The sequence below is a fragment of the Muntiacus reevesi genome, chromosome 3 (genome assembly GCF_963930625.1).
Source record: "Muntiacus reevesi chromosome 3, mMunRee1.1, whole genome shotgun sequence".
Lineage (NCBI taxonomy): Eukaryota > Metazoa > Chordata > Mammalia > Artiodactyla > Cervidae > Muntiacus > Muntiacus reevesi.
In genome coordinates, this window is record NC_089251.1 from 107,692,122 (window position 1) to 107,708,340 (window position 16,219).

General features: G+C 59.4%; 1 protein-coding gene across 1 annotated transcript in view; it reads left to right on the forward strand.

The window, feature by feature from the left end:
* EPHA8 (EPH receptor A8) overlaps window positions 1–15,766 on the forward strand; it is a 37,151-nt gene extending 21,385 nt beyond the window's left edge. Inside the window, exons 4-17 of the mRNA XM_065927509.1 lie at window positions 1,097–1,252; window positions 4,327–4,662; window positions 7,676–7,800; window positions 7,877–8,039; window positions 9,289–9,382; window positions 10,786–10,853; window positions 12,022–12,186; window positions 12,389–12,574; window positions 12,876–12,937; window positions 13,497–13,706; window positions 14,667–14,816; window positions 14,904–15,094; window positions 15,345–15,518; window positions 15,652–15,766. Coding sequence (XP_065783581.1) covers window positions 1,097–1,252; window positions 4,327–4,662; window positions 7,676–7,800; window positions 7,877–8,039; window positions 9,289–9,382; window positions 10,786–10,853; window positions 12,022–12,186; window positions 12,389–12,574; window positions 12,876–12,937; window positions 13,497–13,706; window positions 14,667–14,816; window positions 14,904–15,094; window positions 15,345–15,518; window positions 15,652–15,766 — 2,195 coding nt within the window. The remainder of the gene's footprint in view (window positions 1–1,096; window positions 1,253–4,326; window positions 4,663–7,675; window positions 7,801–7,876; window positions 8,040–9,288; window positions 9,383–10,785; window positions 10,854–12,021; window positions 12,187–12,388; window positions 12,575–12,875; window positions 12,938–13,496; window positions 13,707–14,666; window positions 14,817–14,903; window positions 15,095–15,344; window positions 15,519–15,651) is intronic.
* The last annotated feature ends 453 nt before the right edge of the window (window positions 15,767–16,219 follow it).

Consider the following 16,219-nt stretch of genomic DNA (forward strand, 5'->3'; position numbering starts at 1 on the left):
CTACACAGACCTTGTTCAAGGCTGTGTCTCTGGCACGCAGATCAGAGCCTGGTATAGACGAGGTGCTCCTGGAAATGGGCAGAAGGAATGGGGTGGGTGGGCTGGGGCTGGGGCAGCGGGGCTGGGGGCTGTTTGGGGGCAGAGACTCGTGGCGGGTGAAGCAGAGGGCGGAGAGAGGGTCAGATGCGAGACACGTCATTCCCAGCCACGGCGACGGTGGCACGGGTTCTGGGAGCATCAGGAGCCCACAATTCCCTGACGGTCGGCGTTGCTCGGGGCACTTGTAAGACACAGCTTTCCAGGCCACACCCCTTGCTCTCCTAACTCGGTGACGGTGATGGGGCCAGGGTCTGTGTTTTCACAGGGATGCTTCCGTGTCTGTCCACGTCTGGGGACCTCTGGTCTCATCACCCGTCTTTTCCAGCCATGTTTCCCACCCACCCTCATTCCCTGGCTGGCTTTCTTGTCCCGCACCCCACCCCCTACACAGGACCGATTCCTGGCGTTTGTTGGCCCCCCTTGGATTCTTCCCTGGTGGCTCAGACGGTAAAGCATCTGCCTACAATGCAGCAGACCCAGGTTCAATCCCTGCGTCAGGAAGGTCTCCTGGAGAAGGAAATGGCAACCCACTCCAGTACTCTTGCCTGGAAAATCCCATGGACAGAGGACCCTGGTAAGCTACAGTCCATGGGGTCGCAAAGAGTCAGACACGACTGAGCGACTTCACTTTCACTCTCACTTGGATTCTTAGCCATGACCCCTGCCCCTAAGGCTGATGTCTCACTCCAGCATACGTGCCCTGTGAAGGAAAAAGCCTGGGAGCCTGGGCGGGAGGGGTCGTTGGAGATGAGGAGTGTTCAGAGAGGTTCTTCCTGAGCCAACTGTGGGGCTGATTCTCGGGTGTCAGGGTCCCAGCCTCCTCACCACCCCTGCCTTGCTGTGCATCCCTGTATAAGTCACCGGCCGTCTCTGAGCTTCCGTGCCTGCATCTGCGGATGAGAATAGGAAGGGGGTGATGCTGAAGGTCTGCACCGCTGTCCCTTGGGGAGCCCTGGGCCCGAGAGCCCCATCCCTGAGGCCACCTTCTTCTCCACAGCCTGTGAGCTGGGCTTCTACAAGTCGGCCCCCGGGGACCAGCTCTGCGCCCGCTGCCCTCCCCACAGTCACTCCGCGGCCCCTGCTGCCCAGGCCTGTCGCTGCGACCTCAGCTACTACCGGGCGGCACTGGACCCGCCGTCCGCCGCCTGCACCCGTGAGTACCGCCCCGTGGCCCCAGGGAGCCAGGTCCCTGTGGGTGAGGCGGGGACAGGTGACTCTCTCGGGCCAGGGATCGGTCTGGGCCCTGGGGTGACTCTGACCCTTCCACCATGCCCTTGACTTCTCCGGGCCCCCAGCTTCTTGTCATCGGTCACCTGCTATCTCTCCAGGGAAATCTTGCCTTTCCTTCCTCGGCCTATCCTCTCTGCTCCAAAGGGCAGACCAAGAGCTGGACTCCTCCCTTTCCAGCACCGGGTGACTGTGGTCATCTTCTGATCCAGTGGTCATGCCAGTGTCCCGGGGCCCGGGGTGGGCCAGCAGTGTCGGGGGGGCTGCCCCTGAGGCACGGTGAGTATCAGAAGACGGCCCCCATCAATGATGACCTTGATCCACTGGTAGGAGCTCTGAGTTCTAGGAGCTGCGTTAGTGTGTGGGGGAGACAGATAATTGTGTCTGTGGAGCGTGTGTGGCTCCTGTGTGTCGGATCTGTGTGCGCCCTGGGAGGCCTGCAGTGATCGTGTCTGTGTCAGCAGTTGCTCTACAGAAGATGCCTGCATAGGGTGTGAGCCAATCAAGTGCTTGCGCCCCCGAGTGTACAGTGCACACACGTGTGTGCATCCGGATACCTTCAGGGGCCTCCTGTGTCTCCACGGAGCTCTGTGAGCCCAGCGCATGCACACCTGGCCAGCCAGGGAGACGTGTGCCCAGAGAGCGTGTGCACATGCCCGTACCTGGGGGCACTCCGCGGGCCCCGGCCCCGGGCCTGCAGGGCTGCGTGGCTGTCAGTGTTTCTGCCGATGCAGCTCCCCACTGGCCTCCTGTTCTCCTCTGCCCTCACCCGGGGGGGGGTCTGTCACCCCCAGCCCAGCTGGGAGGAGCTACAGCCAGCTCAGCCTGCCCCCTTCGCCCGCCCTGGGCTCTTGGGATGGCGTGAGGGGGGCCTGACGCGGCACTGAGGAGCTTTGCCCTAGAATTTACCCCCAGCGTGATCTCTGTGTCCCCTGCCCCCCACCTCCACCTCCACTCAGCCCCAGGCCCTCAGCAGAGGCCAGTGAGGGCCCAGGTGTACTCAAATACCAAGCATACACACACACACACATATACACAGAGGTGTACTCCTATTCCATACACCCACACACACTCATATACCACACACCCACACACACTCATACACCACACACCCACACACACTCATATACCATACACACACACACACACACACACTCGTATACCATACATCCACACACACTCATACACCACACACCCACACACACTCATATACCACACACCCACACACACTCATATACCATACACACACACACACACACTCATATACCATACATCCACACACACTCATACACCACACACCCACACACACTCATATACCATACACCCACACACACTCATATACCATACACACACACACACACACACACTCGTATACCATACATCCACACACACTCATACACCACACACCCACACACACTCATATACCACACACCCACACACACTCATATACCATACACACACACACACACACTCATATACCATACATCCACACACACTCATACACCACACACCCACACACACTCATATACCATACACCCACACAGAGTCATATACCACATACCCACACACACACCCGGTGTACTCATATATCATGTACACACACACACACATATACACAGAGGTGTACTTATATACCACACACCCACACACAGTCATATACCACACACCCACACACACACCTGGTGTACTCAAATACTGTACACACACACACACACACAGTCATATACCATACACCCCCACACACACACACATACACAGAGGTGTGCTCATATACTGTACACACACACACACACACTCATATACACAGAGGTGTACTCACATACCACACACCCACACACAGTCATATACCACACACCCACACACACTCATATACCATACACCCACACACACTCACATACCACACACCCACACACACTCATACACCACACACCCACACACACACCCGGTGTACTCATATATCATGTACACACACATACACACACATACACAGAGGTGTGCTCATATACCGTGTACACACACACACACACCCCCCAGGTGTACTCATATACCATACACACACACACACACACACACCCTCCCTCCACTGATCCTCCCAGGCCTGTGCCTTTGCCCCCTGGGGCACGTGCAGGTGCAGAGAGGAAGGCGAGGGACACGGTGACTGCTCTGGGCTCCTCAGGCCGGGTGAGCCCAGCTCTTGCTCATGAACACTTGCGTTCAGCTGGCTGGACTCCGATTTCTCCCCAGTTCCATGATGCAGTGCCCTCCACTTCTAGGAATGCTAAGTTTGCGAAAGGCTTGACTTCTGCATTCCATACCCTGCAGATTCGAAGGTTTCTCTGTGATTCTGAGATTCTGTTTTCTTAAGATCTAAGATTCCCTCTTTGGGATCCTGAGAGTTGAGATTCTGAACCTCGGGGGTCTCCATTACCCACTGCCCCCTACCTCTGTTCACACCCCCACCCCCGGGACCCTACTCCAGCCCCCAGCCCTCAGCCTCACCCCTTTCCTCAATGTCCTTGCGCTGCCCAAGCTGGGGGGCCCATCCTGGGATGGTGGGGAGGGAGGGGTCTCTTGGGACGCAGGCTCCACTTGCCTCCACTACGGCGTTCCATGTCCTTTACATGAAGTCCAGCCGGGGCTTAAGGAGCGGAGTGGAGTGTGGGAGGCAAGGGCCTGGAGCGTCTCACCCAGGGGCACTGCTGTGTGCAGCCTCTCCCCTGCTCTGGATGAAAAGTCTGTGAAGCAGACCCCGGGATCCCTGTGGTCCTGTGTGGGGAGGGTGGCTTCCGTGCCCAGACCCTGACACTGCGCTCCCTAGTCTGAGGGCAGAGGCACCACCTGTGACCTCGGGGAGCTTCCAGGGATGCAGTCAGTGTGCCCTCATCCCGAGGGAGCCCCAGGGATCGCGGGGAACCACAGCCCTTCCCTGGTCTGGTGGGGGAGACTAGACCAGCCCAGATGAATACCCACCAGGCCCGCCTATCTTTCTGTACGCCCCAGGGCCCCCCTCGGCGCCGGTGAATCTGATCTCCAGCGTGAACGGGACGTCTGTGACCCTGGAGTGGGCCCCTCCCCTGGACCGGGGCGGCCGCAGCGACATCACCTACAACGCCGTGTGCCGCCGCTGCCCCTGGGCCCTGGGCCACTGCGAGACGTGCGGGAGCGGCACCCGCTTCGTGCCCCAGCAGACCAGCCTGGTGCAGGCCAGCCTCCTGGTGGCCAACCTGCTGGCCCACATGAACTACTCCTTCTGGATCGAGGCGGTCAACGGCGTGTCCGACCTGAGCCCCGAGCCCCGCCGGGCCGCTGTGGTCAACATCACCACGAACCAGGCAGGTAGGCGGAGGTGCCGGTCCCCAGCTCCCCAGCCCCTCGCCCTCTGCAGCCTCAGAGCTGCAATTAGCATTCGGGCAAGTGCCCACCTGTCTAACCCTGTCTTCCTGACCGGGATGCCGAGCTACAGGCTTTTCATGCCCTCAGAAAAATAGAACACATGCTCTTTGCGACCCTGTGGGCTGTAGCCTGCGAGGCTTCTCTGTCCATGAACTTTTCCAGGCAAGAATACTGGAGTGGGTTGCCATGCCCTCCTCCAAGGGATCTTCCCAACCCGGGGATTGAACCCACGTCTCTTACATCTCCTGCACTGGCAGGAGGGTTCTTTGCCACTGGCGCCTCCTGGGAATCCCTCCTGTAGGTGGGAGCAATCCAGAAAGCCCCGAGGTAGACCAGCATGACCATCCGAGGCCTGGGTTCCAGAACTTCCCCCCCTCTGTTTCCTCCCTGGTGCAGTAGGAATAATAGCACCTGTGCGATTACTGTCATGAGGCTTAGGTGAAGGAAACGAAAATGCTGAGCCCAGCACCTGGCCCGTGGTACGTGCTCAATAAATGTCATTATAAAATAAAGTCACTCTGATCATCATTTATCAGAACAGTGGCCGCTGCCGCCTCTGTTTGGCTGCACCGGTTTGGACAAGAGCCATTTAGCTCTCTGTTTCGAGCTAGTCGTTGGGCTGAATGTAGCCCCCTTTTTGCACATTCTGGTGGGTCCTGCTTGTCAAACAGTGGCCTGACGCGAGAGCCCTCTGCGGCGACTTTCCCGTTAACAGGCCCCCGCCACATGCCCTGTGGCTCCTCACCCCACCGCCCCCGTGTCCTCCAGCACCACGCAGGCCTGGCCCAGCGACTCCGTTCCCACCGTGTTACCAAGGAGGATGCTGAGGTCTAGAACCACCCAGAGTCTTTGCGTAAAAGTGGTCGAGTCAGGAGTCGAACCCAGGTCTGTCTCACTCCCAAGTGAAACAGGCTTCCCAGCCCGGAGCCCAGGGCACCCCCGCTCCCAGAGGCCAAGGCTTCATCCTCCCAAGAGACCCTCATTCCTCATTCCATCTGAGCACCCATCAGATGCCAAGCTCGACACTGGTGACTCAGCAAGGAGTAGGCCCTGCCTCTGCCCGCGTGTCTCTGGGGCGGCCGAGGCAGGCGACTAGCTAGTGGGGGGTGAAGGGCTCAGCAGGGAACCTGGAGTTACTCACGCAGCTCAGGGGCTCCATTGTTAAAAAGAACAGCCTCCCAAGACCCCACACGCCCTTCCAGCCACCAGACTACTTCTTTTCATGTGGAAGCTTCCTGAAAGAACTGTCTTGCTCACACACCTGTGTCCTCTCCTCCATGGACACCTCCGGGCACTTCCAGTCGGACGTCTTTGCCCGCCTGTCCCTAGAAATGCAGCTTGCCATGGGCACCCCTTCCCCTGTTCTCTTGCTTTCCTTGCCCAGACCCACCCCGCATTTTCCATCCACATGTCTGGCCTGTCCTCCGTCTCCACCAGCCCCTCTTCTCTCAGTTCAGTTCAGTCGCTCAGTCATGTCTGACTCTTTGCAACCCCATGGACTACAGCACGCCAGGCCTCCCTGTCCATCACCAACTCCCGGAGTTTACTCAAACTTATGTCCATCGAGTCGGTGATGCCATCCAACCAGCTCATCCTCTGTCGTCCCCTTCTCCTCACACCTTCAACCTTTAACAACATCAGAGTCTTTTCCAAAGAGTCAGTTGTCTACATCAGGTGGCCAAAGTATTGGAGTTTCAGCTTCAGCATCAGTCCTTCCAATGAATATTCAGGACTGATTTCCTTTAGAATTGACTGGCTGGATCTCCTTGCAGTCCACGGGACTCTCAAGAGTCTTCTCCAACACCACAGCTCAAAAGCATCAATTCTTCAGTGCTCAGCCTTCTTTATGGTTCAATTCTCACATCCATACATGACTGCTGGTAAAACCATAGCTTTGACTAGACAGAACTTTGTTAGCAAAGGAATGTCTCTGCTTTTTAATATGCTGTCTAGGTTGGTCAGAGCTTTTCTTCCGAGGAGCAAGCGTCTTTTAATTTCATGGCGAACAACTCTGCTCTAACAACTTCCAAAAGCTAGAGGACCCCCAACTGGTCCAGGACCCCTCTCTTTCCTACTCACCCAGCTCCATCTCTCCTGAGTGAGGACTGCTTATCAGGGGTCCTCCAGCCTTTGGAGGGTGTGCAGCGGGGAAACAGAAAGGCTGCGGCCGGAGCGGGCTGGAGGGATGAGGTTACGGCTCCAAGAATGGTCCCCTCCATTTGGCTGTGGCTGGGTTGACATCTGACATTCCCGTCAGGCTCACGTCAGAGGCATATGCCCAGAATGCAGGAGGTGGGGAGGAAATGGGAGGATGAGGGAATGAGTCAGGGGGTGAAATGGTGATCTAGTGTGGCAGCCAGGTTACTTGAGCTTATGTGGGCAGCGGGTCAGCTCATGTCCCTTCTCTAAGTAGCCAGTGCCACCCCGGTCATGCCCTCCAAACCCAGGCAGTGAGGGCGCCAGTTCCTTTGACTCTTTCCCTCCCTTCTCCTTTGCTTGGTCCTTTTCCGAGCACTCCTGAGATCCTGCTGCACACCCCCTGAGGCCCTGGGCGGGGGCGGGCAACATGGAAATGCAGACATCAAGGTGGATTAGAAGGGCTGCTCGGTAGGGCTAGCAGGGGTCCAGCAAACTTCCAGTGGGTGGGCTTGACCAGCGAGGAGGAGGCAGTGGAAGTTGGGGTGGTCAGGCCTCATGTGGGTCCAGCCAAGCCCAGCACCCTAGATGGGAGCCAGGCTGACCCCACGTGACTGACCAGGGTGGCCGTAGGTGATTTGCGAGGAGGAGCGGAGGGGACTGGTTTTCCTGGGGCAGCTGCAGGACTTAGCAGGGTGAGTGTGGTCCCAGCTAGCATCCCTGGGCCGCGCCTGGGCGAGGGACAGACAGAGACCAGTCCTCAACGTCACCCATCTATCCACCTGACCTAACCGAGTCCCTCCCCATCCTCCGCCCCCAGCCCCGTCCCAGGTGGTGGTGATTCGCCAGGAGCGAGCAGGGCAGACCAGCGTCTCGCTGCTGTGGCAGGAGCCGGAACAGCCCAATGGCATCATCCTGGAGTACGAGATCAAATACTACGAGAAGGTACCCCCCACGGGGCCGGGAGCGGGGCAGGGCGGCAGGCGGGGACCCGAGGCTGACCACCTCCTCCCGCGGGCAGGACAAGGAGATGCAGAGCTACTCCACCCTCAAGGCGGTCACCACCAGGGCCACCGTCTCGGGCCTCAAGCCGGGCACCCGCTACGTGTTCCAGGTCCGAGCCCGCACCTCGGCCGGCTGCGGCCGCTTCAGCCAGGCCATGGAGGTGGAGACCGGGAAACCCCGTGAGTGCAGGGAGGGGGAGGCCAGGGTCGCGGGGGTCAGAGGGAAGGAGCTAGTGCGTGCTGAGCCGGTGCGGGAGCTGATCTGGCCTGTTTATAGGTGAAAAAAAAACAGGCTCAGAGAAGGAAGGTTACAGACCCCGGGTGATAGAGCTCCTAACAGCCCATCAGCCAGGGCCATCACGGTGCCCTTTGTTGAAAGGATGACCTTCTTCTAATCGGCCCCGCGACCCTACAGGGAGTTGGCGGTGTCCACCTCCCCATTTTTCAGGCGAGGAACGTGAGGGTCAGAGCAGTAAAGCAGATTGCCCATGGTTACCCAGCAGAGCAAGACTTCAACCTGAGCGGTCTGGGGATAGACTCTCTGCTCCTTCCCCAGTATCGTGTCCCCCCCCACCCCCGCCCAGAACAGCGGTTCCCACAGCATCGTCCAGGATTGGCAGTCACGGCAGCCCCTGGGAAGTGTCAGAAATGCTCATTCTCAGGCTCCACCCCAGATCTTTGGAATCAGAAACCCTGGGACTGGAGGCCCAGAAATTTCGGTTGGATCAAAACCCTTGGGGGTGATTCCAGGGCACATTCAAGCCAGGGAATCCTCTGCCCGCCGCCCCCCTCCCCCATCTCCAGCCAACTGGGGTCTTCTCCTATACTCAGCACCCTCCAGGGGGCAGTGCTAGGACAACAGGTTTTCAAGGCTGAGTTGACGCCCTGCCTCTTACCTGGCACATCCTTGGAACTTGTGTGTCTCAAGCGCTCTTAGGTTTGACACCACGTTGGCACTGTCCAAGTAGGAATCCTGCCTGACTCCGTGCTGTGTGTCCTTGAGTAAGTTCCCTGAGTTCTCTGGGCCTCAATTTTCTGGTCTGACAGCTCACAGTGTTGCTGGGATCTCCCTGGAGGAGCTGTGGGTTAACTGACCGGAGTGTGCGGTACATCCAGCTTCGTCATTTACAGTAACAGGCAGGGCAGGTGGTTTTGGACTCACAGGTGAGAAAGCTGAGGCTCAGAAGTCTAGTGATTCTCTCCAGGTCACTCCATCCCAGGAAGTGAGGGAACCAGGTTGCGAAGCTGGATGTTGAAGCGACAGGTTGTAGAGGGGAGGGTCAGGGCAGAGGCAGGTGCAGCCTATGTCCTGACTCTGGGCTGGCTCAGAGCTGAGGAGGCTGCCACCGGGCCCCAGGAAGGCTGCCAGACCTCTGAGGCCAGGGCTAAGAGGTTAGGCAACCCCCCCACGCTGGTTTCCCCCGCACAGGGCCCCGCTACGACACCCGGACCATCGTCTGGATCTGCCTGACCCTCATCACTGGCCTGGTTGTGCTTCTCCTCCTGCTCATCTGCAAGAAGAGGTGGGTGGCCCTGGGCCCCCAGCCACCCCGAGCCCTCCCCCTGGAGCGCTGTGTCTCCTGCCTGTCCCCAGCCCTCGCCGAGCCAGTGACCCCTTGTGCTTGGGGCGGGGCTGCCTTACAGACAGACCTGTTCTTTCCCTCCTTCCTGGCACACTTCTCCCTCTCGCCTTCCACGCTCAGGCCCACCTCCCGTTTTCCATCCACCTGTCCAGCCTTGTCTTTCTGCATCTCCAGCTCTCTAACCAACTTCTGAGAGCTGGAGGACCCCGGCCCGTCCAGACCCTCCTCTCTCACCCGCTTACCCTGCACCTTTCCTCGGCGACCTTGTCAGAGTCCGCAGCTTTGAATTCCACCTTCACGCTGACATCCCCCCAAGTGTGGCATCCGCACAGGCCTCTCCCCTGAGGTCCAGTTACCCGCTCCCATCTCCACTCGAATGTGTTTCAGACACACAGCACCCCCAAACCAGCCCCTCCCCAAACCCTGTCTCAGAATGTGGCACCACCGTTGGTGGCGTGACAAGCCCCAAACCTAGCCATTATCCTTGGTTCTCCTTCCCTCACGCCGTGTCCGCCCACCAGCCAGTCCCACTAGGTCTCCCTGCAGCGTGACCCCCTCCATCTCATTCAATCCTAACAGTGCCCCAGGGATGTATAGATTCCGACCTCATTCTGCAGGTGAGTAAACTGGGGATCAAGCGAGGTGAGGCCACTTCAGCTAAATAGGTGTCAGAAGTGGGACAGAACACAGATCTGTTAAAAAACGGAAGACCAGGCTCTTAGTCACTCTTCAACTCGGTTCCAGAGGGAGGTGGGGTGGGCTTCGGATCCCGCTCAGCGAGAATTGGAAAGATCATCCATAGGTGGAGAAACTGAGGCCCAGGGGAGGGAAGGGGCTTGCTGAAGTCACATGGCGGAGTTGGCGTCAGAAGCCTCACCTCACAGACCCTCTGCCGGGAGTGCTTTTGAGCCAGGAGTACCATAGATTTTGCTGTGAAGGCTGAGTGGACTCAACTGTGTAAACTATACAGTGTTTTTTATGGAGTATTTTTTAAATATTTATTTATTTGGCTGCATCGGGTTTAGTTGAGGCATGCAGGATCTTGCATTGTGGTGAACAGACTCTCTAGTTGTGGCACACGGACTTAGGTGCTCTGAGGCACATGGGAGTTTAGTTCCCTGACCAGGGATTGAACCTGCATCGCCTACGTTCCAAGGCCAATTCATAACCCCTGGACCACCAGCGAAGTCCCATGCTGTGTTTGTGAATGTCAAGGACGTCCCAAGGGCACGGGCTGGGGTCGCCAGAGCTGACTTGAAAGGGGGTGGGGGATACAAAGGGGGAGTTTGCACGTGTCCGTGACGGGGGTCAGGGCTGAAGCTGGGGACCACCCCCCTCCACAGGCACTGCGGCTACAGCAAGGCCTTCCAGCACTCGGAAGAGGAGAAGATGCATTATCAGAACGGGCAGGGTGAGTGCAGGAGCCCCGGGGGGCCGGGGAGGAGAGGGGCGGTCACAGCAGGAGCCAGTGCTGGGCTGGGGCTGGAGAAAAGGAGAGAAGGGAAAAGTGCCCACAGAAGAGACTAGAGCCCTGAGAGAGAGAGACGGCAGGGGGTCACACAGCCCCCAGCCCCCAGGGGCACAGTGTGGTTCAACTTTGTTGGGTTTGCAGAGGATTCTGGAGATCTTCTCTTCTGGAGAAGGCAATGGCACCCCACTCCAGTACTCTTGCCTGGAAAATCCCATGGACGGAGGAGCCTGGTAGGCTGCAGTCCATGGGGTCGCTAAGAGTCAGACACGACTGAGCGACTTCCCTTTCACTTTTCACTTTCATGCACTGGAGAAGGAAATGGCAGCCCACTCCAGTGTTCTTGCCTGGGGAATCCCAGGGACGGGGGAGCCTGGTGGGCTGCCGTCTATGGGGTCGCAGAGTCAGACACAACTGAAGCGACTTAGCAGCAGCAGCAGCAGCTAGAGATCTCCCCAGGGAACTGCAGATTTCTGCACTCACACATATCTTCACACACAGGTTTTTTTTGGGAGGAGGGGTCATATACTCTTGGACAAGAACCCTTGCTACAGAGAAATTTTTCAGGACCCTGCAGAGACCTTAGAAAACAAGGCAAATATGAGGATACCTACCTCAACACTCCACTTCTTTGCCCACGGTAGAATCAGTCATGGTGCAGATTCCCATGGAGCCTGAATGCGGCCTCAGAATCCCTCTTAAGCCAGTCTTTTAGAGACCCACTTTCCATCAACGTGAGTCAGTACTGTGGTGAAACCATTCTTGGTCACACTCCCACCCTAGGAATGAGAAAGAGCTTCATAAGGACCTTGGGTTAGTTTGACCAATTGAGAAGGCTCTTGAGAATCCTGAAAGTGAGCCCAGAAATATGTCGGACATCTCAGAACTCACTAGAAATGCCCAGATCCTCTACAGACCTCAGAGCCATTCTGCAGAGACCCCGCTTTCACCTGGCAAGCACTTACTGGATGCCTGCTGTTTGCCTCCCACATCCTGAGGTTCCTGAAGACGCTTCTCATCCCACCCTCAGACCCTTCCCAGACTCAGGGAAGGGCTGGGAAGGAACGTCCTCAGGGACCCCAGTGATGGGCCTCCTCTCCTGGCCCCTCAGCACCTCCACCTGTCTTCCTGCCCCTGCACCACCCTCCGGGGAAGATCCCAGAGCCCAAGTTCTATACAGAACCGCACACCTACGAGGAGCCGGGCCGGACGGGCCGTGGTTTCACCCGAGAGATCGAGGCGTCTCGGATCCACATTGAGAAAATCATCGGCTCTGGTGAGCTGCAGGGCTTGTGCGTGTGGGGACATCACGGAGGTGCCCGGGAGAAGGGCACGCTGGGCAGAGGGAGCGGGGAGCCAAGGTGCCAGGCGTGGCCAGGCACATGGGTGTGGAAGACGGGGCGAGTGCAGAGTTCAGGCGGAGGAGCGGACGGTCCCCCCGCCCACCCCCTGCCTGCCCCACTTGGGTCCATCCACAGGCGAGTCCGGGGAAGTCTGCTACGGGAGGCTGAGGATGCCGGGGCAGCGGGACCTGCCCGTGGCCATCAAGGCCCTCAAAGCCGGCTACACGGAGAGACAGCGGCGGGACTTTCTGAGTGAGGCGTCCATCATGGGTCAGTTTGACCACCCCAATATCATCCGCCTCGAAGGTGTCGTCACTCGTGGTAGGTGCCAGGCGGACAACATCCTCAGCCTTCAGAGCCCCTCCTGGGGGGTCCATCTGCCCACCACCCTGCCCTGCCCCATCCTGCTGGTTCAGGTCCCCGGATGGCTTGGCAGGGAAGGGGCCCCAGAGCCCAGGACCCTAGTGAAAACCCTACATTCCCTGGACCTCGTGGTGCTGGCCCAGCTCCTGGGAGCTCACAGTGGGGCGGGGGACGGCTTGTTCATGGGGTCACAGCCCTGCAGCCCTGATCCCACCAAGAGCCACTTCCTCCCTGTTGCCCCCCACCCCCACCCCTCCAGGCCGTCTGGCAATGATCGTGACCGAGTACATGGAGAACGGGTCTCTGGATGCCTTCCTGAGGGTGCGTGCCCCGCTCTGCTCTCCACGTGGGCCGGGAGAGGGAAGTTCAGTCTGGGTGATGGGAGATCATGCGAGGCCTCCAAGTACCCCCTCATCCCCAGAGCTTGGGCCTAACAGACCTGGGGAAGGGGGAGCCAGGCATGAAGAGGGTCAGCCCATGCAAGTGCATTTCAGCCCCCCATCACGTGAAAGCCCCTCTGCTGTGGGTCCTGCTCCCCTGTCCTGCACGCAGGCTAAGAGTGGTGCCTCTGTGGGGACCCAGGGCCCCACCCAGCGGGGAGGCACAGGGTGGGGGCCGGAAACTCCGAGATTCCCAGCCTTCGCCGGGCCATGTGTCTGTTGGGTGGTCAGGGACAGGGCCACACCTCTCTGGGTCTCCCTCTCCCCTTGGGCAAAGTGGATGACCAGTCCTCACGCCCCACCTGCCTACCTCTCAGGGTTGCTGGGAGGGTAGACGAGACGGGAGAACAAACCTTCGACACGAGCATGCTTCTTAAGCAGGGAGGCCCTTTGTGAACTTCAAGGAGCCTTCCTGAAGCCCGCGCCGCGTTCCTCTGCAGACGCACGACGGCCAGTTCACCATCGTGCAGCTGGTGGGCATGCTCAGAGGCGTGGGCGCCGGCATGCGCTACCTTTCGGACCTGGGCTATGTCCACCGCGACCTGGCCGCTCGCAACGTCCTGGTCAATGGCAACCTGGTCTGCAAGGTGTCCGACTTCGGGCTCTCCCGGGTGCTGGAGGACGACCCCGATGCTGCCTACACCACCACGGTGCGTAGCCCACGCCCCACGTGTCGTGAGGGAGGTTGGAAATTTCGGGGTTGCCTCCAGCCTGGGGCGAGTCCTGTCTCTTCTTGCCCCTCTGTCAAATGGGTGCAAGCTTTCCCGCCTTTGTGCAGTTGCGGAGACACCAGGGCTGGTCCCCACGGTCCCTCACTCACTGGGAGATTTGGGGAGAGTTGGCTTCTGTCTGAATCACACATCCACTCTGCAGCTCTCTCTAAATTTGGCTAAAAACCCCCAGCATTTTCACAATGTGTTCTGTAGGGATTTGGGCTTCTTGAAAGGAGCCTTAGGGGCTGCGTTGGGGTAGAGGTCCCCCACCTCTGCCTCAATCAGAGCCTGCCCTTAGGGTCTCACCCACTGAGGTTTCACTTAGAGAAAGGATTTTGTGACCAAAACAGGGGGCGGTAAGGGGAGCTGGAAACCTACAAGACCACGTCGTCTGGGCTTCATCACTTGTTCAGGCATCAGTTCAGTTCAGTTCAGTTCAGTTTAGTTCAGTCGCTCAGTCGTGTCTGACTCTCTGCAACCCCATGGACTGCAGCACGCCAGGCCTCCCCGTCCATCACCAGCTCCCGGAGTTTAATCAAACTCGTGTCCATCGAGTTGGTGATGCCATCCAGCCATCTCCTCCTCTGTCGTCCCCTTCTCCCGCCTTCAGTCTTTCCCAGCATCAGGGTCTTTTCCTATGAGTCGGTTCTCGGCCTCAACCTGTTGATCGACTCCTACTGAAGGTCGCCGGGGTGCCGAGCCCGCCACCCACTGACTCTCGTTCAGTCTCCGCTCCTGCTCCGTGTGCAGGTCCCCCCCGCATCAGAACAGGTGATCGTGGAAGGTCGTGGAGGCCGTGTCTCTCCAACCAGCCTGCAAGTTTCCCAGCCCGGACCCCTGCGCTCAGCTCCCGGTCAGGCTGGGGAGGTGTGCTCAACACGCGTGTGTCCGTCACAGGGAGGCAAGATCCCCATTCGCTGGACGGCCCCCGAGGCCATCGCCTTCCGGACCTTCTCCTCGGCCAGCGACGTGTGGAGTTTCGGGGTGGTCATGTGGGAGGTGCTGGCCTATGGGGAGCGGCCCTACTGGAACATGACCAACCGGGACGTGAGTGCTGGAGCCTGGTGGGGCGGCGGCGTTCTGGGGCCCGGGGGCAAGGGGGCCGCTGCAGCCCAGCGCCGTATTCCCCTGCAGGTCATCAGCTCCGTGGAGGAGGGCTACCGCCTGCCCGCACCCATGGGCTGCCCCCACGCGCTGCACCAGCTCATGCTTGACTGCTGGCATAAAGACCGCGCCCAGCGGCCCCGCTTCTCGCAGATCGTCAGCGTCCTGGACTCGCTCATCCATAGCCCTGAGAGTCTCAGGGCCACGGCCACTGTGCACAGGTGCCTGGCACCCACCCCAGCCCCTCCCAAGCCCGACCGCCTTCCCCGCTTGCCCTGGACAAGGCCCTGGCTTCGTCCTGGCCTTGGGACGGCTCCGCCCAGACCCCTGCATCACCCAGCCTGGGCCCCTGACCCCTGTTCACACCTCGCCTTCCAAGCCCGGGGAAACCCCTTAGCTGCTGCTGAACCTGAGGGTGGCGGGTGCCAGTGTCTCCTGCCAGGCCCCTTACCCAGGGTCCCTGTGTCTCAGGTGTCCACCCCCTGCCTTTGCCCGGAGCTGCTTTGATCTCCGAGGGGGTGGGGGTGGCAGCGGGGGCCTCACCGTGGGAGACTGGCTGGACTCCATCCGCATGGGCCGCTACCGGGACCACTTCGCTGCCGGGGGTTACTCCTCCCTGGGCATGGTGCTCCGTATGAATGCTCAGTGAGTGTGGTGGGCCCCCCGGGCACGGGCGGCTGGCAGAGGGCAGGGGGCGGGGCCAGAGGCGGAGCCGCTGAGGTCAGCAGCTCCCGGGATGGGTCCCAGCCTCCCAGGTCAGCACCGCCTTCCTTTGCAGGGACGTGCGTGCCCTGGGCATCACCCTCATGGGCCACCAGAAGAAGATCCTGGGCAGCATCCAGACCATGAGGGCCCAGCTGACCAGCACCCAGGGGCCCCGCCGGCACCTCTGACCTAAACCCAGCCAGTCCCGGGCCCCGCCTGCCGTCGTTGGTGGGGGACTTGCGAGGTGGGCGGTCCCAGGCCTCTGCCCTTCCACCTCAGCTGCCTTTTGCTCAGGTGCCAGGGAGACCACGGATTCCGCCCCGAGACCCGGACTTATCTGGGGTCAGGCCACCTGGGAAGGGACTTTGGTGCCCAGCAGAGGGCAGAGGGCCTTCTCTTTCCCAGGAGCTGGAGCGTCAAGGCCCCTGAGATGTCACTCACCTGCCTCCGCGTGGGAGCCTTGGTGAACATGTGTGATCCTGTGTGTGTGTCCATTTTTCAGGTCCCCCATGGATGTGTGTGAGTTCCAGTGACCGTGCTTATTCATTAAGGCTGGACATGCGTGTGTGTGACTGTGGATGGCGTGTCACGAGCGTGAGGATGTGTGAGAGAGGAGCGCCGTGTGACACATTGCCCATCGA